At 54.8% G+C, this 27891-nt stretch overlaps 1 protein-coding gene across 1 annotated transcript; it reads left to right on the top strand.

Annotated features, from left to right (window-relative positions):
* The first annotated feature begins 75 nt into the window (after positions 1–75).
* Positions 76–27821, top strand: ADPRHL1 (ADP-ribosylhydrolase like 1). Its single transcript, XM_031655684.1, has 7 exons — positions 76–1402; positions 10161–10325; positions 14273–14398; positions 20024–20164; positions 24045–24172; positions 25440–25572; positions 26785–27821. Exons 1-7 carry the CDS (start codon positions 1189–1191, stop codon positions 26940–26942), a joined length of 1065 nt encoding a protein of 354 aa, XP_031511544.1. The 5' UTR covers positions 76–1188; the 3' UTR covers positions 26943–27821.
* The last annotated feature ends 70 nt before the right edge of the window (positions 27822–27891 follow it).

The raw sequence follows: 27891 nt of genomic DNA, 5'->3' as shown, positions 1-27891 counted from the left end.
TTTTTGTATTTTTTAGTAGAGACGGGGTTTCACCGTGTTAGCCAGGATGGTCTCGATCTCCTGATCTCATGATCCGCCCATCTCGGCCTCCCAAAGTGCTGGGATTATAGGCTTGAGCCACTGCGCCCGGCCGAGTTTCGTTTTTATCAGACGCATTTCTTCAGTCCATTCTTCACTCCCTTCGCTTCCCCTGGGTCTGATGGAAACCAGGCCCCGAGGAGGGAGGTGGGAGAGAGACAGCCCCGCTGGGCACCCGGCCTCTGTAGAGACCTGTCCAGGGCTGGGGTTGGGCGACTTTCTGTTTCTCTAATTTATTTCAAACCAGGAGCCCTGGCTGGTCTGCCTCACCCCCGGCCTCCGTATTTTTGATATTCTTTTCATGAGCTAGCAGGGATGTTGTAAATACGCTGAGCTGACTGAGGGCCGGATGGGAGGTTCCAGCGAAGCCTGTGCTTTGCTGACGACTTTCCCCCTCACAGTGCAGTCCGGTTATCTGAGAGCCGTTAAACACCACACAGTGCAGTCCGGTTATCTGAGAGCCGGTAAACACCGCATGCTGAGAAGACACCGTCATTTTTCACACAGGAGCTAGATACTTTGTTCCCTTTACAAAGTGTTCTATCAAAAACATCTCATAATCGAAAAGTTTTCTAAAAAAAACTGCACGTCACAGATTAATCTCAACATTATGTTGCGTGAAGGAAGACGGACACTGAAGGCCACACATTGTATTTGTAATGTCCAGGAAAGGCAGAACTGTAGACAGCAGATGGGTTGTTGCCTGAGGGGTGAGGGCACGCCCCGCAGCGGGCCGCAGTGACAGGCACGCCTGCACACATCTGCTCCCGCGTCACCCCGCACCACACACGGGGAAGTGAGAGGAGCTCCTTCCAGGGACAGCGAGAGGAGTCCCCGCTCTGTCAACGCTCTGAAGTGCAGAAGGCAGCAGACTCCTTTGCTGAGGAGCTGGTGCCTGTCCAGACGCGGAAGAAAGCTGACACCTCCCACGTGGGGGACAGAAAGGTCCTCTCATTGGTGCCACCTGCAGAGATAGACAAGGAGTGCCCGGCCTGTGAGGGGACGCTCCTGACAGCGACACAATGACCACTATAAAAGTCAGGCGGGCCGAGGCGGAGACAAAGGCCAGGACGCTCTGCAGCTGTAGGGTAAGAGGAGCTGCCTCCCGAGATGGAGAAATTTAAGGCTGCGATGTTGCTGGGGAGTGTCGGCGATGCTCTTGGCTACAGAAATGTCTGCAAGGAGAACAGCACTGGGGGCATGAAGATTCAGGAGGAGCTGCAACGTTCTGGGGGCCTGGACCACCTCGTCCTCTCGCCAGGAGAATGGCCCGTGAGTGACAATACCATCATGCACATGGCAACCGCCGAGGCCCTCACCACAGGTAGGGCCAGGCCCCGTCACGCTGTGGTGCGTGGGCTGGAGGGAGCACTGTGGCCACAGGTAGGGCCGGGCCCCGCCTCGCTCTGGCATGTGGGCTGGAGGGAACACTGCGGCCACAGGTAGGGCCGGGCCCTGTCACTCTCTGGTGCGTGGGCTGGAGGGAGCACTGTGACCATAGGTAGGGCCGGGCCCCGCCGTGCTGTGGCGTGTGGGCTGGAGGGAGCACTGTGGCCACAGGTAGGGCTGGGCCCCGCCGTGCTGTGGCGTGTGCGCTGGAGGAAACACTGCGGCCACAGGTAGGGCCGGGCCCTGTCACTCTGGTGCGTGGGCTGGAGGGAGCACTGTGACCATAGGTAGGGCCGGGCCCTACCGTGCTGTGGCGTGTGGGCTGGAGGGAACACTGCGGCCACAGGTAGGGCCTGGCCCGCCTCGCTCCTGTGTGTGGGCTGGAGGGAGCACTGTGGCTGCTCAAGTTCTCCCAGTAAGCCCCTGAGAGCTTTGAAGGCAGTGCGGTCCTTCAGTCGATGGTGTTACATGATGCCGCTGCTAAAAGTGGCAATTTAATAGACACCAGTGTCCCTCAAATTTGATATGAGGCAGATCGTGTTTCTCCTGTGGTTTCTCTGGGGGTCACAGTATTACTTTGCAGATTAAGATTCAATTTTTAAACGTGACTTTTCACTTGTGTTTGTAAAGCGTTAACTAAGCCTAGCACCTTCTGTTTCTAATAGAATTAAAGCCAATTAAGCCTCTCTCAGCTGTGCCAGTGTGAGTAGGGTGATTCGGCCGTGCCGGTGTGAGAAGGGTGAGGGCTCACCTCTCACTCAGAGATTAAACCTTCTTGTTCCAAATTCATTACAAAGGGATGTAAAATAAGCCCGTTTAAAATGTGGACCCATTAATACTGTTTGGGGATTAGTTCTAAATTCCAATGACTGAAGGTTAGAACATCATCTCCCAAAACGGTTCAGCTTGGAGAGTTGCCCATACACAAATGTGTTCTAAGAAAATGACGTAAACTCGACTGGACGAGATTGGAGACAAAGCTTCTTAAAATACCTTTAAGTAGCAAATTGATTTTAGGATCAAGCTTTTGCATGAATTTCAGGGAAATGGCAGGTGCACAGACATGCAGTCCAGCTTTCCTACGAGGCATTTGCTCTTCCAAACCTCGTGGGTGCTGTCTGTTGATCACGGCAGAATTAAAATCTGAGGGCTGCAGCTAAGTCACTGAAATCTCACGCGTTCACTCCACCATTCCGTTCGTCCGCCACGGACATGCCCAGTTTAGTTCTGTGCTCACGGTGGAGGAATGCCATCGAGCCTGTGGCCGGTCCCTAAATAACGGGAGAGCTGAAGCGCCGGCGATAAGATAAGGCTCCCGGCTTGCTGGAGACAGGGAGGCGTCCGAGTGTTCACAGCCTTGACGTCGGGGAGCTCCTGCTTCTGGTTTTCCAGGCAGCCTCTTGTGTGCCCTTAGGACCAGCAGCCCCACGATTGTGTCCCCGCAGCCCAGAGCAGGCGCACCCCACACACAGACACCTGTGGGACAAGGCTCCTGCTTGTTTTCACCGTAAACGGCTGGTCCTCACTCTTGAGCATGGCTTCCTCTGGGCGTCTCATGCCGTGTGTGCACTCACAGCAGCTCTGCATGTCCCATCTCTGGTGGCACTTGGTGGGCGTTTTGTGAGTGGCAGTGTCCATGGCTGTGGGTCTGGTCCTGCCAGGCCTGCAGGGAGGGCAGCAGCATAGGACACTCCAAAAATGCACCGATGGAGATCGGCCCAACAGGACACGAAATTCACACAGTTCAAAGGGTTACGGACGTTCGGGGTGCTCTTTTTTGTTTGTTTTTTGATACAGAGTCTTGCTCCATCGCCCAGGCTGGAGTGCAGTGGCGTGATCTCAGCTCACTGCAACCTCCACCTCCTGGGTTCAAGCGATTCTCCTGCCTCAGCCTCCTGAGTAGCTGGGCTACAGGCACCGGCCACCACACCTGGCTGATTTGTGTATTTTTAGTAGAGACGGGGTTTCACCTTGTTGCCCAGGCTGGTCTCAAACTCCTGACCTCAAGTGATCCACCCACCTCAGCCTCCCAAAGTGCTGGGCTGACAGGCATGAGCCACCGTGGGGCGCTGTTATTAAGAAGGAAGGAAGTTTGCTCTAAGCTCTCACGGTCCTCAGCTGTGGATGGGAAGGAAGGGTTCACTGCGCTGCTGCAGCGTCTAGTTTCTGTGTCCTGAGAAAACACGCGTCCAAGATCACCCCTGGAATGGCTTACCCCTCTAGAAACCAAAGCAAGCAGATTCTTTTCAACTCACTAAAAATCAAAGTTGAAATTTCACTTAAGTTTAGCTTTGTTCTTTAAATCACAAATTGTAGCCTATGGAAGGGGGTCCTTGAGCCGTGTTAACAATGGTGAGGGCTGGGCACAGTGGCTCACGTCTGCAATCCCAGCACTGTGGGAGGCCAAGGTGGGCAGACTGCCTGAGCCCAGGAGTTCTAGATCAGCCTAGGTACATAGCAAGACTCCGTCTCTACAAAACGACAATGGTGAGTGCTGACTCCACGGCACTTCTGTACCAGGCATTGTTCCAGCTGCTTCACGTGTGTTATCCTCCACACGAGCTCCTCACATCACCGCGGAGGCTGATTTTATCACAGTCTTACAGGAGAAGGAACTGACATACAGAGAGGTTCAGGCACTTGCCCAGTGCCACACAGCCCAGTGAGTGGTGGAGCTTGGACGGGAACCACACAGTCCGTCCCCGTGCTCATAAGCACCCTCCCTGACTGCTGAGGTCACGGCGGCCTGCAGGTATCATAACAATTGCAGCATGCAGTGGCTCTTCAGCATGCTTTCCAAAGACAGGCAAGCTTGTACAAACGGAACTACATTTGGCATCTTTAAGTAAGCTGCACTGAAAAGTCCTTCGCCCCGTGAGCCACGGGGCTGTGTGGTCTGGCAAACCCTGGCTCTGCTGCTCAAGTGAGCACAGGTCGGAGGGTCAGGTGCAGCCTGTGTGGCTCCCCGCTTTTGGGTGTGCCTCTGAACAGGGCACAAAAGCAGACTCTCAACCAGGAATTTGCCGTGTCTAGCGTTCTGCAAGACATATAGGAGAGGCGGCATCTGTGGCCTTGAGCGAAAAGGCCATGTCACGGGCGTGTTATCACCGAGTCACTCGGCAGGCATTTAGCAGGTGTGTGTGTGCCAGGCCTGGCGGGGGAGGTGTGCACAGAGAGCTCAGCCATCGCCCAGGTATGCAGCTGGCCATTCCCAGCTCCCCAGCCCCGGTCCCTGGGAAACAGGGGAAGTGGCTTCCCTGCCAGGGCCTTCCTGCCTCACAGTCACAAAGGATTAAATGGAGTGGCCAGCAAAGTGGGAGGAAGCACTTAGGCCAGTGTGGGAAGGTGGCTGAAGGCTCGTCTGACACGTCTCCGCCGTGAGGCTCACTGAGCCCCAACTTCAGGGCCCAGCAGGACGGCGGAAGGTGTCACTGGCCACGGTCTCCAGGGCACAGGGCCTTCTCAGCCTCTCCTGGGGCTGTAATAACTGAAAATACTTGGAAACACGACATTTTGCTACAAGTTCACTGAATGTTAGTATTTTGCCTTTTTTTAATTGAGATAAAAAAATTGGGAGACTCAGGCAGCTTTTTTTTTTTTTCTTTTTTTAAGACAGAGTCTCATTCTTTTGCCCAGCTGGAGTACAGTGGCACCACCTCGGCTCACTGCAACCTCCACCTCCCTAGTTCAAGGGATTCTCCTGCCTCAGCCTCCCGAGCAGCTGGGCTAACTTGTTGTATTTTTAGTAGAGCCAGGCTGGTCTTGAACTCCTGACCTTATGATCTGCCCATCCTGGCCTCCCAAAGTGCTGGGATTATAGGTGTGAGTCACCGCGCCCGGCCCCTCAGGCAGCTTTATAAACTGATTTGTCTTTCAGGAGACCAGACAGGGAAGACAGGAGACAGGAGTTGAGTGTCCCAAAGGAAAGAAACCTGGGGAGAAGCCCAAGGGTAGCAGCTTTGAAATCTGTTTCTAGCTTAAATTCTAACCTGAAAAGACAATGCTTTTTGTGCCATTTTGTTTTATGGACTTATTTTTGCTTTGAAAAGGCTAAATTTCAGTTAAATACAGACATTTCGTACCTAATTCCAGAATAAAATGAATCCTTTTAGGGGACTCAGGAAGGGTTAGGCTTGTTAACCCAGGACTGAGTTGAGAAAGGCTGTTTGTGGAATGGCTGTGCCGGTGACTGTGAGTGGCACACGCTGGGTTTAGACACAGCTGGACAAAGCCACGCAGCTTTACCCCCACCCAGGGGCTTCGTGTGCAGGCAAAGGTGACCTTAATTCCTGCAGGAATGCAGCCCTCACATCTCTCCCATGAGACTGCAGGACTCATGTCTCCCAAACCATGGTCTTGCCACATTCTCTGTCCTCCCTGACTCAGAACTGGGGTGATGAACATGGCATGATGTAAAACAATACTGTGCATGCACACAACACCATGTGTGCAGACAACATGCGTGTAGACACCATACACACACAACTCCATGTGTACAGAAAACATGCACGGAGACACAATACACACACAACACGGTGCGTGTAGACAACACGATACATACAACACCATGTGTGTAGGCAATGCCATGCACACACAACACTGCGTGTAGACAACACTGTGCATGTAAACACCCTGTGTTTACGCAGTGCAATGCTATGCATTTATGACAACATCATACATGCAGGACAGACAATACCATGTGTGTAGACAACACCATGCACATACAACAGTGTGCATGTAGACACCAGGCATGTAGGCAACACTGTGCATGTGGATAACACTGTGCACATAAGACAACAATGTGAGTGTAGACAACGCCGTGAGTGTAGACAATGCTGTGAGTGTAGACAACACTGTGAGCGTAGACAATGCTGTGAGTGTAGACAACACCGTGAGTGTAGACAGCGCCATGAGTGTAGACAGCGCCATGAGTGTAGACAGCGCCGTGAGTGTAGACAGCACCATGAGTGTATACAACACTGTGCGTGTAGACAACACCGTGAGTGTAGACAGCGCCGTGAGTGTAGACACCATGAGTGTAGACAGCGTCGTGAGTGTATACAACGCTGTGAGTATAGACAATAATGTGAGTGTAGATAACACCGTGAGTGTAGACAATGCCGTGAGTGTAGACAATGCCGTGAGTGTAGACAGCGCTGTGAGTGTAGACAATGCCGTGTTAGTGTAGACAGCATCGTGAGTGTGGACAGCGTCGTGAGTGTACAACGCCGTGAGTGTATACAACAATGTGAGTATAGACAATGCCAGGAGTGTAAAGACAACATGAAAAGGTGTGAACAGCGCCGTGGTGCGCCACAATGCTGTGAGTGTAGACAACCGTCATGAATGCGGAACAACTTACTGTGAGTGTACGGTACCATGAAAGGTGTGAACTCTTGCCGTGAGTGCAGACAACACCATGAGTGTAGATGACGCTGTGAAGAGTGTAGACAGCACTGTGAGTGTAGACAATGCCATGTAGACAACACTGTGAGTATAGACAATGCTGTGAGTGTAGACAACACCATGAGTGTAGACAGTGCCGTGAGTATAGACAGCACCATGAGTGTAGACAACACTGTGAGTGTAGACAACAATGTGAGTGTAGACAACACGTGAGTGTAGACAGCGCTGTGAGTGTAGACAGCACCGTGAGTGTAGACAGTGCTGTGAGTGTAGACGATGCCATGTAGACAATGCAGTGGTATGAACAGCGGCAGCTGTAGTGTAGACAACACCGTGAGTGTAAGGAACAAGCGCTGTAGTGTGAACGGCGTGAGTGGAACAACACCATGAGTGTAGACAGTGCCGTGAGTGTAGACAGTGCCATGAGTGTAGACAACACTGTGAGTGTAGACAACAATGTGAGTGTAGACAACACCGTGAGTGTAGACGGCGCCGTGAGGTGTAGACAGCACACCGTGAGTGCTGGAACAGTGCTGTAGGTGTAGGCGATACCATGTGGGCAATGCCGTGAGTATAGACAGCTGCGGTGGAACAACACCGTGAGAGTGTAGACAGCTGTAGTGTAGACGGCTGTGAGTGTAGACAATGCTGTGTAGACAACACCATGAGTATAGACAATGTTGTGAGTGTAGACAGTGCTGTGAGTGTAGACAATGCCGTGTAGACAACACTGTGAGTATAGACAATGCTGTGAGTGTAGACAATGCTGTGAGTGTAGACAACACCGTGAGTGTAGGCAACACCATGAGTGTAGACAATGCTGTGAGTGTAGACAGCGCCGTGAGTGTGAACAGCTTACCGTGAGGTGTGAACAACAATGTGAGAGTGTAGACAGCGCCCGTGAGGTGCTGAACAGCGTGTGAGTGAACAGCAATGTGAGTGTGGAGCAACACGTGAGTGTAGACAACACCGTCAGTGTGAACAAGCGCCATGAGTGGGCCAGCCATAGTGTAGATGGCGCCCGTGAGTGTAGACAGTGCTGTGAGTGTAGACAATGCCGTGTAGACAACGCCATGAGTATAGACAACGCTGTGAGTGTAGACAACACCATGAGTGTAGACAACACTGTGAGTGTAGACAGCGCCATGAGTGTAGACAACACTGTGAGTGTAGACAACAATGTGAGTGTAGACAACACCGTGAGTGTAGACAGCGCTGTGAGTGTAGACAACGCTGTAAGTGTAGACAGTGCTGTGCCCATATGACAACACTGTGCATGTGGACAACACCACGCACAGCCCAGCTGGCCATGCCTCCCAGGACTGCCCCTCACTCTTCAGAGGCCTCTGCTGGGCTGGGTCAGAGAACTGGTGGTAGGAGGACACAACATGGAGTCCTTGTCCTGAGCACTTCTCTGGGGGTTTGCAGCCATAGAAGCCCTCTCTCTCTGGGGGGTTCACAGCCGCGGGGCCCTGCGTGCTCTCTCTGGGGGGTTCACAGCCACGGGGCCCTGCGCGCTCTCTCTGTGGTGAGAGGAGAGGAGGTTTGCAGCCGCGGGGTCCCGCATGCTCTCTGTAGGGTTTGCAGCCGCTGGGCCCCAAGTGCTCTCTCTGGGAGTTTGCAGCCTCAGGATCCTGTGCACTCTCTCCAAGGGTTTGCAGCCTGAAGATCCTGTGTGCTCTTTCCGGGGGTTTGCAGCCGCTGGGGGCCCTGCACGCTCTCTCCGGGGGTTTGCAGCGGTAGAGGTTTTGTGTCCTCGAGGAGGGAGTGACTTTGCCAAGTGCCCCTCCTAATCTCACCAACCCATCCGTGCTGGGACATCTGGCTCTGATGTGGCTGAGGAAGGCCCCAGCCACCAGCGGGAAGGTCTTTTGCTTCCAAGTACCATTTCTGCCCCATGGAGGGTGGGCCAAGCCTCCGTCTTTGCCTCCTTCTCCCCATTCATTCCCACCCCTCCCCTCCCCAAAGGTGGGGGATTCATCACCAAGGAAAAGGGAGCAGTGGCATCTCCCAGGGCCGACCCGCAAGCCCAGAGTGCAGTTTTAGTACAGAATGAAAACAAGCTGCTGGGTGTTAAAGTGGCCGTCGGGAGGGGCGCCCTCACCGGTCCCACCTCGGTGGGCATCCGCCTGCCACAGCCTGTCCTGGCATGGCCGGGCGCCCGGGCTCTGGTTTCAGAGGCTATGTGGACTCCATCCACAGACTGCAGGTTACTTAATCACAGAAGTGCTCAGGCTTTGCCGGCAAACACGTTTGCCAGCTCTGGCCTTGGGCAAGACACATAGCCTCACCGAGCCTTATCAGGCAAACCGGCAAATAAGAACCAGCCCTTGCTGTGGGAGGATGTCTGGGCCTCCCGGGTGCTGGGCATAGGGCAGGTGTCTGCTGTGTCCAGCTCCTTCGCCCTCGTGCCCCAGGGTCTTTCAGGGCCTCGAGCCCACCCTTGTTTCCGGAGCTTGTGGGGCTGGGGATGCTGCTTGGCGGCAGCTGTCCCTGTTGTACCCGGGTTTCCGGCAAGAGAAGCGGAGCCGGAGCCAGGCACATCGGCCTTCACCGTCTGCATCACAAGCCCATGGAATGGGCCGGTTTCAGTTCTGTTTGTGGCCACATGGATACAACCGCTGGAAAAGGAGCATGGTGGGTCTGGGTGCGGTGGCTCACACCTGTAATCCCAGCACTTTGGGAGGCCAAGGCGGGCGGATCATGAGGTCAGGAAATCGAGATCATCCTGGCCAACACGGTGAAACCCCGTCTCTACTAAAAATACAAAAAACTAGCTGGGCGCGGTGGCGGGCGCCTGTAGTCACAGCTACTCGGGAGGCTGAGGCAGGAGAATGGCGTAAACCCGGGAGGCGGAGCTTGCAGTGAGCCAAGATCGCACCACTGCACTCCAGCCTGGGCGACAGAGTGGGACTCCATCTCAAAAAAAAAAAAAGAGAAAAGAAAAGAAAAGAAAATGAGCATGGTGGGTCTTTTCTTGATTCCCACGTGTGACTAGAATAACAAGTGTAACAACAAACTAGAAGGCCTGAAATCAGAACGAAATCTCAGGTGAACTGTTTGTCTGCATGTTCAACGTCCCTTGGCAGCCAGGGCTGTGCAGGACGGATCCCGAAACCCTTCTCCGCCTCCCTGAAGATGCCGGTGTGCCTCTTCCCTGCCGGAGGCTTGCTAGGGCTGTGGCCGCGGATGTTGAGCCCGTGGGGAGCCTGCCCGAGCCCGTGGGAGGGAGGCCACAGCTCACACCACAGCTGGCTCTGATGTCTGCCCTCCCCTTTCTTCCCCAGACTACTGGTGCCTGGATGATCTGTACCGGGAGATGGTGAGGTGCTATGTGGAAATCGTCGAGAAGCTTCCAGAACGCCGGCCAGACCCAGCTACCATTGAAGGCTGCGCTCAGCTGAAGCCCAATAACTACCTCCTCGCCTGGCACACGCCATTCAACGAAAAGGGTCAGAGAAATCCTCTCCTTGCCTCCTAAAGCTACCCGGCTGGGGACCCTGCGGTCCTAACCATCTGTCTTCCACTAGCCCCCAGTATCTCCAGGTGGCTTCAGTGGGGACCCTGCGGTCCTAACCGTCTGTCTTCCACTAGCCCCCAGCATCTCCAGGTGGCTTCAGTGGGGCCAGATCAGTCAAGAGTCCCTTTGTCCCTTCAGAGGGGCGGGGGCCCCTCCTGGTCAGCTCAGCCAGCGCTGGCATCTGTTTAAGGAACACAGGCAGTAGCCCCTCCCAGTCAGCCCGGCCAGCGCGGGCGTCTGTTTAAGAAGCACCTGTCACGTGGCACCAGGCTTCCCCATAGGGCTGTTGTCACCCACTGCCAGTTTCCTTTAAGAGATGTTTCCCACTGTTTTCCCTTTAAGTTGGTCTTTTCTGTTACCACATCAATGACAGCTTGTGCGGTCTGCGTGAATATCCCTAAAACACTTTGATGTGTTTCTGGTGGAGCTGTATTTGGGTGGCCCCAGTGTCTGCCTCCAAAGAGCCTCTGCTCCTCTAGTCCTGGCCCTGCGTCCTCCATGCTTATCCTTGAAATGTGGGTGGTGGCCGACTTGCTGTGTCGTCAGTACCGCAGTGATGAGCCCCACTTCTTGTATAATCCCTCCCCAGAAGGCTCTTTCAAGCTGGAGAACTTGGACTCATTAGTAGACAGAAGAGGAAATGCCCACAGGCTAGAGGGGTTTCTGAGACAACCTGTGTTCCTGACAGAGTAGCAGAGATGCAGGTATCCCCAGAAAGCCACGGAGAGAGGGTAAGACCAGGTGAGCTGCTCTGGCAGCCCCATTCCCGAGAGGAACCTGCTCTGGGCATGTGGAAGGGGCATTTTGACCAGAAGTAGATCACCAGCCTCAAAAGCCTTCTGTGGTGCCAGAAGGCACACGGCTTCCTGCTGGACAAGGGTAAGGACAGTATGACCTCTCGAGAGGGAAATCTGTCATTACCTGTCAAAATGATTTAATGAACACGCTTTTTGATCTGGCACTTCTACTCCCAGAAATTCTAAAGGCCCATGATGGTGATATACAAAAGCAAGGGAGCAAAGATACGTGGACAGAGATGCTTTCTGCCCCATCATTTATATTAGCAAAACCTGGAACAGCCTAGTGTCCCTCGGTAGGAGAATGGTGAAACTGACTGTGGCACATCCATATAATGGAATACTATGCAGCCATTAAAAAGAGTGAAGTGGCCAGGCGCGGTGGCTCAAGCCTGTAATCCCAGCACTTTAGGAGGCCGAGATGGGCGGATCACAAGGTCAGGAGATCAAGACCATCCTGGCTAACATGGTGAAACCCTGTCTCTACTAAAAAATACAAAAAAACTAGCCAGGCGAGGTGGCGGCGCATGTAGTCCCAGCTACTCAGGAGGCTGAGGCAGGAGAATGGCGTAAACCCAGGAGGCGGAGCTTGTAGTGAGCTGAGATCCGACCACTGCACTCCAGCCTGGGTGACAGAGCGAGACTCCGTCTCAAAAAAATAAATAAATAAATAAATAAATAAATAAATAAATAAAAAGAGTGAAGTGGGGATCAATGTGTCCTGAGGCGTGGGACAACCTCTGTCATAGATGAGTGAAGAAAGCAAAATGCAGACCAGTGTGTCTGGCTCATCCCAGCTGTTTATTACTGAATTCCAAGTGTTCTTTATATATTTTGGATACAAATCCTTTGTCAGCTCTATATATTATAAATATTTTCTCCCCTTGGATGCCTTGCTTTTTTGTTTTCTTAATGGTATCTATTGAAAAGCATGCTTTAAATTTTTTTTTTTTGAGATGGAGTCTTGCCCTGTCACCAGGTTGAGTGCAAAGTGGCATGATCTGGCTCACTGCCATCTCTCGCCCTGATTCAGCAAATTTTCCTGTCTCAGTCTCCTGAGTAGCTGGGATTACATACGCCTACCTCCATGCCCTGCTAATTTTGTATTTTAGTAAGGATGGAGTATCACCATGTTGCTCAGGCTGGTCTTGAACTCCTGACCTCAGGTGATCCACCTGCCTTGGCCTCCCAAAGTGTGGTGGATTGCGGTGTGAGCCACCATGCCCAGCCAAGCTTTAAATTTAAAAAAAAAAAAAAAAAAAAATCATTTATTTTAATTTTTTTGTAGACAGGGTCTCACTCCATCACCCAGGCTGGAGTGCAGTGGTGCAGTTATGGCTCTCTGCAGCCTTGACCTCCCAGACTCCAGCAATCCTCACACCTTAGCCTCCTGAGTGACTGGGACCACAGGTGCATGCCACTACATCCAGTTAATATTTTGGTTTTTTTTTTATAGAGAAGGGGTTTCACCATGTTGCCCAGGCTGGTCTTGAACTCCTGAGCTCAAGCGTTGCGATCTGCCCACCTCAGTCTCCAAGTGCTGAGATTACAGGCATGAGCCACCACACCCGGCCAAGACTTAAATCCTGAAAGCAGAGCCCAGAAAGACCAAACGATTTTCAAGTAAATTAACTGTATCCCAAGACAAAGGTCAAGAATAGCTATAGGAATATAAAAATATCCAGGACTCCATAGCATATGAGGCATGCAAAGAACTAGAAGAATCCAGTTCCTGACAAAGAAAATCAATAAATCCAAACTCACAAGGCCCGACACAGGCGTCATAATTCTCAGGCACCTATGTTCACCCTGGGCTCACGCTTGGTCCCAGGGTGCACCTATGTTCACTTGTGCCTGGGTGCTGGGTCTCCGGGTGCACCTCCATGTTCACTCTGTGCTCGGGTGTTGGGCTCCCCGGGGTGCACCCCATGTTCACTCTGCCTGGGCGCTAGTCTCCGGGTGCACCTATGTTCACTTGGGCCTGGGCTGGGTTCCGGGTGCACCATACCTCTTGGGCTCATGCTGGGTCCCGGGGTGCACCCCTATGTTCACTTGGGCTCACGCTTGGTCCCGGGTGCACCCCATGTTCACTCTGTGCCTGGGTGCTGGGCCCCCGGGGTGCACCTATGTTCACTCTGTGCCTGGGTGCTGGGCCCCGGGGGTGCACCTATGTTCACTCTGTGCCTGGGTGCTGGGTCCCGGGGGTGCACCTGTGTTCACTCTGTGCCTGGGTGCTGGGCCCCGGGGGTGCACCTGTGTTCACTCTGTGCCTGGTTGGCCCCGGGGTGCACCCTATGTTCACTCTGGGCCTGGGCTGTCCGGGTGCACCTATGTTCACTCTGGGCCTGGGCTGGGTCCCCGGGGTGCACCCCATGTTCACTCTGGGCCTGGCCGGGTCCCGGGTGCACCCCATGTTCACTCTGTGCCTGGGTGCTGGGCCCCGGGTGACCTCCTGCTCACTTGCCTGGGTGCTGGGCCCCGGGGGTGCACCTATGTTCACTCTGTGCCTGGGTGCTGGGCCCCGGGGGTGCACCTATGTTCACTCTGTGCCTGGGTGCTGGGTCCCGGGGGTGCACCTATGTTCACTCTGTGCCTGGGTGCTGGGCCCGGGTGCACCCCATGTTCACTCTGTGCCTGGGTGCTGGGCCCCGGGGGTGCACCTATGTTCACTCTGTGCCTGGGTGCTGGGTCCCGGGGGGGCACCTATGTAAAAATGTTAGGATCGTGCATGTTTCATTGTGCCTAGTTTGTTGTATGTAGTTATAACTCAATGAAGCTGTTTTTACAGGGAAAACATCTCATTGAAAGCGTGCTGCACATCACGAGCATATCTCCGGGCCTTCAAACGTTCTGTTTTTAGTGACTAAGTAACACTCGATACCTGGATGCCACCGAATTCCCCCATCTCCTTTCTGCTGCAGTCACTTGAGTGGCCTGCCTGTGGCTCACTCATTTAAACCACACTCTGATGAACGTGTTGTTACGCAAATTTTTACACTTTTAAAATTATTCATGAAAGCTAGATTGTCGGGGTGGAATTATTGGAGCAGAATTGTAAACCAGCTCTTCCTTCTCCGCGCAGGCTCAGGGTTTGGAGCGGCCACCAAGGCCATGTGCATCGGCCTGCGGTACTGGAAGCCCGAGCGGCTGGAGACCCTCATCGAGGTCAGCGTGGAGTGCGGCCGGATGACCCACAACCATCCCACAGGTGAGCGAGGGGCGGGGCCGGGGCCGGGGGCGGGGCGGGGCAGGGGCGGGGCCTGGAGCTGCCGCCTTCTGCGCTGCTTAAAGGAGACAGACGCCGGCCCTGCACCTGCCGGGTGCCTGCTGTGAGGGTGCCCTGCCCGGGACACTGGGCTGGAAATCTCGTGGGATCACATCGGTTTTTTGATTTGTTGAGGGAGTTGGCTTATTTTTTAATCTGCTTTGCTTAAGGTCTGTTTTCAGCCCAAAAGCAGGATTAGCGGTAAGTGTGGTGATGTTGAAGAAACTGCTGGGGAAAGAATTCTCAGTGATTTTGGTATCATTTGTGTCGGAACAAAAGAAAAAGGCCGGGCGCGGTCGCTCAAGCCTGTAATCCCAGCACTTTGGGAGGCCGAGACGGGCGGATCACGAGGTCAGGAGATCGAGACCATCCCAACATGGGCTAACACCGTGAAACCCCGTCTCCACTAAAAAATACAAAAAACTAGCCAGGCGAGATGGCGGCGCCTGTGGTCCCAGCTACTCGGGAGGCTGAGGCAGGAGAATGGCGTGAACCCAGGAGGCGGAGCTTGCAGTGAGCTGAGATCCGGCCACTGCACTCCAGCCTGGGTGACAGAGCGAGACTCCGTCTCAAAAAAGAAAAAAAAGAAAAAGAAACACACCAGTGCCTGGGTACAGGTGGGATCGGGGTGATGCTGGGAACCAGGGTTTGTACAGTATTTCCTGCATTTTCTTGCTGTGCCCTGGGTTGGCCCCACCACCCGCCAGCCAAGGGAGCCAAGGGGACCACGGGAACCATGGGAATGGCTCCACCCCCCGGGCCGCAGGCTTCTCACCTGTAACGGGGCGACCGCCCTACGTGAATCACACCCGCAAATCGGGCTGTGTGAGGATGAAGCGGGTTGGATCATGTCGCTGCCTTAACACGGCACTTCCTCCTTGTGGTCTGTGCCGGGTGGCCAGCTGCTCAGTGCGGTTTGTCCCCGTCCCCAGTCCATCCTGTGGAGGGCAGGCCTCTGAGAGGCCAGGCTGGGGTGGCTGCGGTAGCACCTGACGAGTGACTTTGAAAGGCAATGAGGAGGCGGCTCGGTTGGCTTCCATTTAAAAAAAGCAAAAACAACTCAAAACTCCTGACCTGCAACTGGCCCTTAGTCCTGGCACCGCCCAGTCCCACACGTCCAACAGCCACGCTGGCCTCGTTCAGGATTACCTTAGTCCTGGCACTGCCCAGTCCCACACGTCCAACAGCCATGCTGGCCTCGTTCAGGATTACCTTAGTCCTGGCACCGCCCAGTCCCACACATCCAACAGCCATGCTGGCCTCGTTCAAGATTACCTTTTGGTATCTGCTGTGACCGGCCTCCCAACGAGGAGGCAGAGCCACCCACATCTCCACAAGAACATGGATGAGCAACCCGCCTTGGATCAACACGCAGCTCTGCCGGCCTGGCCATCCCACCCCCACCGCGTCTGCAGCAAAGCAGGCGCGTGCCTTTACTACCCTGGGGACAGGCAGCCTAAGCGGCGGACGCACAGGCATGTGAACCAACCGGTGGGGCAGAGTCAGATGCCGAGAAGGGAGCACTGCTGGACTCCTGCTAGCTGAGTGGTGCAACTGGACGCAAATTAAAAAGTAAGGCCAGGCACAGTGGCTCACGCCTGTAATCCCAGCACTTTGAGAGGCTGAGGAGGACAGATCACAAGGTCAGGAGATGGAGACCATCCTGGCTAACACGGTGAAACCCCGTCTCTACTAAAAATACAAAAAATTAGCCGGGCGTGGTGGCGGGTGCCTGTAGTCCCAGCTACTCGGGAGGCTGAGGCAGGAGAATGGTGTGAACCTGGGAGGCGGAGCTTGCAGTGAGCCAAGATCGCGCCACTGCACTCCAGCCTGGGCAACAGAGCAAGACTGCGTCTCAAAAAAAAAAATAAATAAAACCTTCAGACCCAAAAATATTGGGCATTTGCCAGGTGCAATGACTCATACCTGTAATCCAAGCACTTTGGGAGGCAGAGGCAGGAGGATCACTTGAGCCCAGGAGTAGGAGGCCAGCCTGGGCAACACAGGGAGACTCCATCTCTACAAAAATATTAAAAATTAGCCAGGTGTGGTGGCTCCTGTGGTTCCAGCTACTGAGGTGGGAGGATCGCCTGAGCCCAGCATGTTAGGGCTGCGGTGAGCTGTTTGCGCCATTGCACTCCAGCCTGGGCGACAGGGCGAGGCCCTATCTCAAAAACAAAAAAAAAAAAGTTGGACATTTGAAAGCAATGTAATGAGCACAAGAATCTGTGTTAATAATTTAAATTTCTAAAACATTTGCTAATATATTTCCTACTCATATTTTTAAAATTATTTCACAGCCAAGCGTGGTGGCTCACGCCTGTAATCCCAGCACTTTGGGAGGCCAAGGCAGGCGGATCACCTGAGGTCAGGAGTTCAAGATCAGCCTGGCCAACAGGGTGAAACCTCGTCTCCACTAAAAAATACAAAAATTGGCCGGGCGCGGTGGCTCAAGCCTGTAATCCCAGCACTTTGGGAGGCCGAGACGGGCGGATCACGAGGTCAGGAGATCGAGACCATCCTGGCTAACCCGGTGAAACCCCGTCTCTATTAAAAAATACAAAAAACTAGCCGGGCGTAGTGGCAGGCGCCTGTAGTCCCAGCTGCTCGGGAGGCTGAGGCAGGAGAATGGCGTAAACCCGGGAGGCGGAGCTTGCAGTGAGCTGAGATCCGGCCACTGCACTCCAGCCTGGGCGACAGAGCGAGACTCCGTCTCAAAAAAAAAAAAAAAAAAAAAAATACAAAAATTAGCTGGGCATGGTGGCACATGCCTGTAATCCCAGCTACTCAGGAGACTGATGCAGGAGAATCACTTGAACCTGGGAGGCAGAGGTTGCAATAAGCCAAGATCGTGCCATTGCACTCCAGCCTGGGTGACAGAATGAGACTGCCTCAAAAAAAAAAAAAAAAAAAAACTATTTCACATGTTTAATAGATGAATAATTTATATATTTCTATAATAATGACCAAAAATGTTTTAAGGGTTTGATTTTATGAAATTGACACTTCAAAGTGCTTTTTAACTCTACTCCCTTTTCCATTTTCAAACCACAGTTTGTGTTACAGCGTGCGTTGCGTGTTCCCATGAGCCCAGAGCTGCGGCGTCCCTGGGCAGAGGCAGAGCCGTAGGCAGGGACAGGACCGGCCCAGAGCCCTGGGCTTGAGAACGATTCATAGACTCTTGCCGCTGCTGCAGCCCTCCCGCCGGGCCAAGGGAGGCCCTGATTAGTGCCTTCAAGAGTGGCCCGACAGCCGCTGGAAAGCGTCTCTATAGCCTGTCTCTGCGGCCCGTCTCTGCATGGCGTGTCGTGGGCGACTGCTCCACACAGCGGCTGTGTTCAGTGGCCGTTCACCGTGGTCCAGCCTGGGATTAGGGTCATCTTTTCCCCACGACAGCCCCGGTAGGGCGGGTGTCATTGCTCCGGTGTACAGAGAAGCAGAACGTCAGAACGCACACAGCACCCACCCTGGAGCCTGCCTCTGGCCAACAGCGCCGTGACAGTGGGCTCGCCCCTTTCCTGGGTGGGTGTGGGCCTCATACCCACAGGGTCTGCAGCAGAACCAACCCTTCTGAAGCTAACATGGCTCCAAAACTGAGCAACACAACCTCTCAGCCCCGCACGCCTCGTCCACAAGAGGGTGATCGCCATGCCCTTCACAGGCTCTCGTGAGGACTGAGTGGCACGAAGACACCCTGGGAGCAGTGCCCAGTGGGGTGAGGGCTGGGCACACAGGGGCCACTGCTCACCTGCACGGCCACTCGCACTGAACTACTGCCTTGGCCACAGCTGCTCCCATCAGCAGCACCGCACCATGCCTACTGCTGCTGTCACTAGCAACACTGCCACTGCCACCACTAGTACCACTGCCGCCACCGCCACTAGTGCCACTGCCACCGCCACCACTAGTGCCACTGCCATCACCGCCACTGGTGCCACCGCCAACCCTGCCTTTTGTCACCATTCCGCTTTTATCACCCATACTGCCATCTCCACTGTGGCTGCTGCTACTGGTCCTGTCACTGCTGATACCACCGGTGCCTCCACATGATACCATCACTAGTAAGACAACCACTGCTGCAGTCGCTGGCCCCACACTGTTCCCACTGTGACTGTCACGAGTACCACCATTGTTGCTGCTGCTACTGGCACTGTCACCACAGTGTCACTGGTCCTCCCAAACGACTGCATCTCTGAAACCACATCACGAGTACCATGGCCGTCCCTTCGCCTCCTGCCACTACTGACCCACGGCGGCTGTGGTCCCCACGACGGCTGACAGTGAGAGGAGAGAGCTCATGTCTTTGGAAAAGGCGGCCTCTCCAGGGCTGTCTCTACCCCGACAGTGACCACGGGATTTCCAGGACTGTCCTGCCAGCCCCAGGCATTGTTAGCCTCATCATGGCCAGGATCATTGTGAATAATTCAGATAATTAAGATCAGTCTCTTCCAAGCTCCCATCTGATGGCTCCCACACTAGCGTCTAATGAGGCCAGTGCAGTGGATGGATGGGAGCCTGGCAGGGCCACACGTGGCCCTGTTCCCTGAGAGCTGCGCACCCAGTGCCACCTGCTCCGTGAAGTGCTGGGCTGGCTGTGTGGACTGTGGGGTGAGCTCAGGACCCCAGAAGCCCCTGGCCCCATCTTTCCCCACAGCCCTAGAAGATGGACCAGGACAAGCCTCCCGGACTTAACTTCTTCCTTAACCGTGTTTTATTAAATATATATATATGTTTTATACACATACACACACACACACACACTCACATGCATTTCTTTTTCAGTAAACAGTTGTAAAATTTGACATACCAAAGAAAATAAGGGAGACAGAGCCTATAAGGTGAGCTCTGAGCTTGTCTGTGCTGATGAGCTTGCCGGCCGCTAATGCACGCCCAGAAGTCAGACAAGAAAAGCCCCAAGCACCAGCAGGGCACAGGAGTCAGCCCAGCACAGGAGGCGCCTGAGTGTACACAATGGCCCCAGAGCTCTGCAGGGTCTCCCTCGAGTCAGGAGAGCCCCCACCTCTGCCTTCCTCCTGCACAGGCTCATTAACTGATAATCCCCGGCCACAGATGCTAATGGTCTACGTGACGCCAAAGGCGGAGGCGGCCCATGCAGCCACACACAGATGACGGGTAATCAAAATGTGTTCGTCCACGCACGGAATGCGATGCAGCCACGGAGAGGAAGGGAAGCCGTGGCAAGCCACGCGGGTGAACCTGCGGATGCGTGCTGAGTGGAATACGCCCGCCACAGAGGGACAAGTCGCGTGTGGTTCCACAAGGAGCAGGCACCCAGAGCGGTCACATCCAGAGACAGAAAAGTCGATGGGGGCGGCCAGGGCCTGGGGTGGGCAGTGGGGTGAGCGGAGCAGGGGCAGAGCTACGGTTTGGGAAGATCGGGAGTTCTAGAGAGGATGCAGGACATCCAGTGTGAACGTGGTTAGTGCCACCAAACTGTGCACCTGAGCATGGGAAAGATGGAACACGAGCAAACCCTCCCTCGGGGGTCCCACACAGCGTGGCGGGTCGCCCAGGTGACGGTGCCCTCTCTCTTCCCCGCCCCTTCAGGCTTCCTGGGCTCCCTGTGCACGGCCCTGTTTGTGTCGTTCGCCGCACAAGGAAAGCCGCTGGTGCAGTGGGGGAGAGACATGCTGCGGGCGGTGCCCCTGGCGGAAGAGTACTGCAGGAAGACCATCCGGCACACGGCAGGTGAGCCCTCCGCGGCCCCAGTCCACACTCGGAGCATCTGGGCAGATTCAGCCCCTCCGTCGGCCCCCAAATGCTTCAAGGCACTTTCACTCTTAGACAGAAATGGGAGGGCCCCGTCCGGGCCATGTGAGCAGAGCTGGCCTCACAAGGCAGGCCCTATGCTGCTCCCGACCAGTCTGCCTCTGCCTTGACCTGGGAGGGCTTTGCCTCCCCACCCGGAGCTTCAGAGAGACCTGTGCCCGCCAGGGACATTGCCTCCAGGGGATCCAGCCGTCCCCGTCCACCCCAGTCCGAGGCGCCAAGTGACTGGCAGCCTTTGGGATGTGACTGGGACCCGTGGTGCGCCCTGGGAAAGCTCTGCTTCTGCCGGTCTGGGCGAGGTCAGGGCTGGGCCCTTCCCTCAGGAGCCCCCTGAGGCCGGCCAGAGGCAGGGACAGCAGGTGTGGGGCTAGGACATCCATGACCATTCCGGAAGGTTCTACCCCACGGGAGGTGCCGTCTAAGAGGGGAGGGGGCGGCACGGGGAGCACAGGCAGCCTCACGCAGCCTTTGGCGTCTTTGCATTGTTGGGGAAATTGGAAATAAGGTATCCAGTGTGTCCTGGAGAAGGAGAGGGAGGATTTGAATGTAGGATCAGGTTTGCTTAGTTTTCAAAACAGCCTCAGGCTGAAGTCTTCTCGATTTTTTTTTTTTTTTTTTGAGACGGAGTCTTGCTCTGTAGCCCGGGCTGGAGTGCAGTGGCCCGATCTCAGCTCACTGCAAGCTCCACCTCCCGGGTTTACGCCATTCTCCTGGCTCAGCCTCCGGAGTAGCTGGGACTACAGGCGCCCGCCACCTCGCCCGGCTAGTTTTTTGTATTTTTAGTAGAGACGGGGTTTCACCATGTTAGCCAGGATGGTCTCGATCTCCTGACCTCGTGATCCGCCCGTCTCGGCCTCCCAAAGTGCTGGGATTACAGGCTTGAGCCACCGCGCCCGGCTTTGTTTTTGTTTTTTTGAGATGGAATCTGGCTCTGTTGCCCAGGCTGGAGTGCAATGATGCAATCTCAGCTCACTACAACCTCCGCCTCCCAGGTTCAAGCGATTCTCCGGCCTCAGTCTCCCGAGTAGCTAGGATTACAGGCGCCTGACACCTTGCCTGGCTATTGTTTTTATTTTTAGTAGAGACAGAGTTTCCCCATGTCACCCAGGTTGGTGTCAAACTTCTGACTTCGAGTAATACTCCCGCCTCGGCCTCTCAAAGTGCTGGGATTATAGGCGTGAGCCACCTCGCCTGGTCTGAAGTCTTCCAGAAACAGAAAAACCAGTGAATCCCTTTATTTCCCCTGCAAGGCGCAGGGGCATGTTCTGAAATGCCTCGTGGGGGCTGGTGCACAGCTTTCCACAGGGGTGCAGCCATGGATACCTGCCTGGACGTGGCTCGGGGGCCGCTCAGCCACCAGGCCTGTGCTGATGGGGGAGCAAGGTCAGCATCCACACACAGTCACCACCTCCTTGAGTCACTGCTCTGTGTTCCCCACGGCCTGTCCTCAGAAAGCGTGACTGCTGAGCACGCCTGGCAGGCCACGGCACACACTTTATCTCTGGTGATTTCATCTCTGTTACCGCTTGGTGTGGGAGCGGTGGGAGATGGCCAAGCCTGTGGCCCCAGGTTCTTTCCAGCCGAGGTGGCTGTCTGGAGCCAGGGGCCAAGTCATCTCCCTAACCCCAGGAGCGTCGCCCTGACCCACCTTAGAAACGGGTGAGCAGTGAGGCATGGGGCCACGCCATGACTGAATTCACACAGTATTAACGAATGTTCTCCCAGAACTCTGGTATTCAAAAGAGTCTTCCTCAAAGCATTTTCTGAAGAACGGTCGGAATTATCTGACCAGCAAAACCTCCTCCCCTTTGTGTTCATGGAATGTTTCTGACTGTTCTTCAGAAAGCTTTATTCTTTCTCTTAGGGATTTGAAATGCACAGACACCAGTTTAAAGCTCTGAGAAACAGTCCTCCAAATAAATCTATTTAATTTCAAATTTGTTTAACCCAGAGTTTTATGAATTTCCTTGACACAGAAACCTTTTTAACAGAACGTCTAAAATCATCCACAGGACTTAACGTTCAGAAGCCCAGAAACGCTGCCCTGGGCTTCTGGCCGGCCCACCTGACATGACCCCTCCGCAGTGAGGACAGTTCACAAATTAGCTCCCTCCTTTTGTGTCTGGACATCTGCTTCCGAATTGGCCAACCCCGCTGACTCGGGTGAGAGGCAGTGCTTTGAGTTTGCGCCCAGGTCCATGTTGACGCTCCACCCGGAGTTTCAGGCCCTGCGGGTTCATGGGATGTGCCTGTGGCCGCTGCCCTCTTACTTTTGCGTCTTTCACTTCCAATTTCATGTCGCTGAACAAGATCCGAAGGGGACTGAACTTTTACTTGTGTGAAACCAAGTTGGCCCAGAGTTTCGGAGGACCTGTGAGCCTTGTCCAGGGCCTGGTCCAGGGCCCTCCTGGCCTCCCTGTGGCCTGGAGCTCTGTGGCAGGAGCATGGTCTCCCCCACTGCAGCCCTTCAGCTCTGCTCTCCAGCGCCCTGTGCCCTCCAACCACAGCCAGGCAGACAGGATCTGTGCTCTGTCACCGCATGTGATCAGCACACATGTCCCTTGGGCCTGACAGCCACCAGCAGCATGCACAGCTCCCGCCCTCTGTGGCTCCTGTGGTGCCAGGGAGCAGGAGGTGGCATGTGGTGGGCAGGGGTGCTCACCGTAAGGCAGGCAGGAGGGCAGCGGGCCTGGGTCTGGGCAGCCTGAACGCCTCCTGGCTCCACGGCAGGGAAGGGATTTCCTGTGGTCTGTAGGGTGTGTGGCTGCAGGTTCAGACTCCCTTCTGAGTCCGTGTCCTCTTTGCCAGATGACCTCCAAGAAGTCCCTAGAGCATTCAGGGGCTTGGATTTCAATTAGGAGTAATGAAACATCCCGCTCTGCTCTGCAGGCACAGGACTAAAGCAACAATGTAATGAAAATGCTTTTGCCCCATCTCCATCTTGCTTGCTGTCCTTTCAAAGCAGCTACAGGCTGGGCACGGTGGCTCACGCCTGTAATCCCAGCACTTTGGGAGGCTGAGGCGGGCGGATCACCTGAGGTCAGGAATTCCAGACCAGCCTGACTAATACGGTGAAACCCCATCTCTACTAAAAATACAAAAATTAGCCAGGCGTGGTGGCGGAGCGCCTGTAGTCCCAGCTACTCAGGACGCTGAGGCAGGAGAATGGCTTGAACCTGGGAAGTGGAGGTTTCAGTGAGCCAAGATGGCGCCAGTACACTCCAGCCTGGGCAACAGGGCAAGAATCTGTCTCAAAAAAAAGAAAAGAAAAAAAGAGGCTGGGCGCGGTGGCTCACGCCTGTAATCCCAGCACTTTGGGAGGCCGAGATGGGCGGATCACCTGAGGTCAGGAGTTCGAGATCAGCCTGGCCAACATGGTGAAACCCCGTCTCTACTAAAAATTCAGAAATTAGCCAGGTGTGGTGGCGTGCGCCTGTAATCCCAGCTACTCGGGAGGCTGAGGCAGGAGAATCGCTTGAATCCAGGAGGCAGAAGTTGCAGTGAGCTGAGATTGCACCACTGCACTCCAGCCTGGGGGACAAGAGCAAGACTTCATCTCAAAAAAAAAAAAAAAAGAAAGAAAGAAAGCAGCAGAAAGCAGCTACAAATGTCAGCATGTTCATAATTCTGGACAGTCGCTCAGTGGTTTACCCCAGGACAGGTGCTCCGCTTCTCCACATGCCTGCAGCTGGGTGGAGGGGCATCGACACGTCCCCTCCCTCCCTGCACCCGCCCCAGGGCCCTCCGCCCCACCTCATGGATGCCATTGTGTTCAGCTCACCCTGTTCTTTATGTTTAGAATACCAGGAGCACTGGTTTTACTTTGAAGCTAAATGGCAGTTTTATTTGGAGGAGAGGAAAATCAGTAAAGACTCAGAAAATAAAGCCATCTTCCCCGACAATTATGACGCAGAAGAGAGGGAAAAGGCGAAAAGCTGAGCCTTGTCCTGGCACTGGGGCAATGTCTGCACACCAGTGGTGCTCAATAAGTGCATAGCAGGGTGGGTGGATGGGTGGATGGATGGATGGATGGGTGGGTGGATGGATGGATGGATAGAAGCGTGGGTGGGTGGAAGGGTGGGTGAATGGATGAATGGATGGGTGGATGGATGGGTGGACAGGGGAATGGATGGGTGCGTGGGTGGGTGGATGGGTATATGGGTGGGTGGTTGATTAGGTGGATGAAAGGGCAGGTAGGTAGAAGGGTGGGTGAATGGATGGGTACAAATGGGTAGGTAAATGGATGAATGGGTGGGTAAATGGATGAATGGATAGGTGGATGGATAGGTGGATGAGTGGGTGGATAAGGTGAATGGATGGGTAGGTGGGAAGGTGGTAGAAGGGTGGGTGAATGAATGGGTAGGTAAATGGGTTGGGTGAATGAATGAATGGGTGGGTGAATGGATGAACGGATAGGTGGATGGATGCGGTGGGTCGTGGGTGGATGGTGGGTCGGATGTGAATGGATGGGTGAATGGATAAATGAGTGGGTAGGTGGATGGATGAATGGGTGGGTGGATGGATGAATGGATGGTGGATGGATGAGTGGATGAGTGGGTGGATGGGTGAATGGATGAATGGTCGATTGGCGGTCAGGTGTTGGTGGAAACCGGTTGGAAGGGCTGGTGACCAGGTAGAATGTAAATGGGTGGGTGAATGGATGAATGGATAGGTGGATGGATGAGTGGACGGGTGAATGGATGGGTGGGTGGGTGGTGGGAGGGTGAGTGAATGGATGGGTGGGTAAATGGGTGGGTGAATGGATGAACAGATGGGTGGATGGATGAGTGGGTGGTGGAGGAATAGATGGGTGGGTGGATGGTTCGACAGGTGAATGGATAGGTGGATGGATGAATGGATATGTGAATAGATGGGTGGGTGGGTGGGTGACTAATCTCGTCTCTACTAAACATACAAAAAATTAGCCAGGTGTGGTGGCGTGTGCCTGTAATCCCAGCTACTCGGGAGGCTGAGGCAGGAGAATCACTTGAACCCGGGAGGCGGAGGTTGCAGTGAGCTGAGATCGCATCCTGCACTCCAGCCTGGGCGACAGAGCCAGATTCGATCTCAAAAAGAAAAGGGTGGGTGGGTGGAATGACAGTTCACTAGGATGGGCCCAGGAAGCTTGTGCTGTAATGTACCCAGAAGTGGCTCCACTTGGGCACATGCCCCTGACCCACGGCTCTCTTGTCAGACCTACAGGAAGTGGAGCTCAGAAGGTCGAGGGGGAAGACGAGGCCATGATGCCCCCATGATAGCCTATGACGCCCTCCTTGCAGCAGGCAACAACTGGACTGAGCTGTGTCACCGGGCCATGTTTCATGGAGGTGAGATGTTCCTTAATGGCCGTGGCTTCCAGGAGGGTAGCGCCCTTCTCCTGAAGCACCCCCTTGGAGTGTCCTAGGATGGCAGGCATTCAGGCACCACCTCCTGAGCCCCAGCATATGCGTCCTTCTCTTCCTTTCTGGAACCGCTTTGGGAGGGCGCAGGCTCCAGGGTACACCGGCTGACGTACGTGCACTCACGTGCAGATGTCACAGGATACAGGTGTGACTGCAGGTCCTGCCGTGAGCTCCAGCAGACCAAGAGTCTCTCGCCTGGTCCACGAGCCTGGAGGGCAGTGCGGCCTTGGAGTAGGTGGGGTGTAGGGGTATGGAGGCTCCTACCCTTGCCACTGCTGCCTCAGGCTGGCCACCTTCGCAGGGTTCTGTTCCGAGGTCACTGTCGTCTTGTCCTTTGCTCTGCAGCCTCTGTGCAAAGTTGCAGACTGCCGCCTCGAGTTAGGTCCTGGGCTCGCATCCTGCTCCATCCATGCTGGCTCTGTGCCGGCCAGGCTGTCTCTGGCCATGGAGGGAGAGGAAGAAGCCCAGCAGAGTGGCTGTGGCAGCTCCAGGCAGCTCCTACCCATAAGATCAACCCCGTGCCTTGTGGGAGCAGCTGTCAGGTTCTGTGAGACTGGCTGAAATTGCCTCACTTCAGTGAGCTGAGCTTGACCAGACATGAGCTGGGAAAAGACAAATGTGGCCCCGTTTGGTCAGGAAGCCTCTGCACAGAGCCGGCTCAGCCCCTGAGGGGTTTCCTCTGTGACCCTGGCTCAGGGGTGGGACCGTGCGGCCTCGGGCTCCCCTCCCTCCGCCTTCCTTCTGCACCGTCCTGGCGCCTCACTGACTCTTAGTGCTGAAACACCGCTTCACACAGATGCCTGACCCAGGGAGGGAGAAGGGAAGCACCTGTCCCCCTCCCGTTTACTTTGGGGGGTTTTTTTGAGACAGGATCTCACTCTGTCACTCAGGATGGAGTGCGGAGAGGCAATCTCGGCTCACTGCCACCTCTACCTCCTGGGTTCAAGAGATTCTCCCGCCTCAGACTCCTGTGTAGCTGAGATGACAGGCGTGAGCCACCACGCCAGCCTGCCTGTCCCTTTTATCAGCCGCCCCCAGCAGAACTGGAGTTTGGCCCACCTTAGGGGTGGCCAGCCCCAGGGGTCTCGCGGCCCTGGTCAGGTGGAGCCCACTGCGACTGCTGCCTTTGCGTTTCAGGGGAGAGCGCAGCCACGGGCACCATTGCAGGCTGCCTGTTTGGGTTGCTGTACGGCCTGGACCTCGTTCCCAAAGGCTTGTACCAAGACCTGGAGGACAAGGAGAAGCTGGAGGACCTGGGCGCGGCCCTCTACCGCCTGTCCACAGAGGAGAAGTAAAGTCATTTCTGCCACTTTGCCCCTAGAGAGCCAGTGCCACCCTGGGGCCCATAGTGTCCTCTCGCAGCCCCCTGGGTGAGGGTGTCCCTGTGCGGCTCCACTGCAGTCTGCGCCTGACTGGTCACATCTAACTGTCATTTCCAATCTCAGAATCCTAACTGCTGCATAAAATACACCGTTTGTCCTGCGGGAATACTTTCCGTCCTCCACCATCCACATTGACATTGTATGGCTTGTCGCACTTGGACGTCCAGGCGTGGCACTCACCCGCAGTCTCCCGGACAGACGGTGTATTTTATTCCGCCGCAGAGCTAATGCTGTTTACTCACTCACTTCAACAACACTAACTGTGGTGGCCTCCAGCAGGCCCCCGCTGCAGACCCTCCGTCCCGCCTCCGCCTCCACCTCCAGGCGTGCATTTCCCTCGAGGGCCGATGCGCCACCTCCCCGCCCTCCACCCCCCCGCCATGTCCACAGTGGGCCGTGTGTGCCTGGACAGAGAAACAGTCACACTGGGGCCTGGGGGACACATATACAAGCATTGCTCTTAACCCCACCCACCTGTTTAATCACACTAGATTTTAAGATCATTCTCTTTTTGAAATAACTCACGGAGAAAACCAGAACCTAAATGGCCTCCTGCCAGCTCCGGCGTCTCTCTGTGGTCTGCCTTAGTGGGCCAGGTCCAGATGCAGAGCAGGCCTTTCCCCTCCGCGCCTGCCCTGCCGGGCTCGCTGACGAGGAAGCGCTGTCCCTGCGGTGAGGTTCTCTCTCAGAGAGTCTGGGAAAAGAGATCACTTGCTCTTGTTTAAAATACATTTGGACGTGATTTTTCCATGCAGCATCTGGTGTGAATAAAACAGCAGTTGACTGACGTTTATCGCTGTGCTTGGCCGCTTGGCTGGGGCCTCTCTTTTGGTTGTGATTTCATTAAAGGGCTCGCCCCTGG

This window comes from Papio anubis, chromosome 15, assembly GCF_008728515.1.
Source record: "Papio anubis isolate 15944 chromosome 15, Panubis1.0, whole genome shotgun sequence".
Classification (NCBI taxonomy): domain Eukaryota; kingdom Metazoa; phylum Chordata; class Mammalia; order Primates; family Cercopithecidae; genus Papio; species Papio anubis.
Note: the sequence above shows the minus strand (reverse complement) of the source record. Positions and strands in the feature narration are given on the sequence as shown.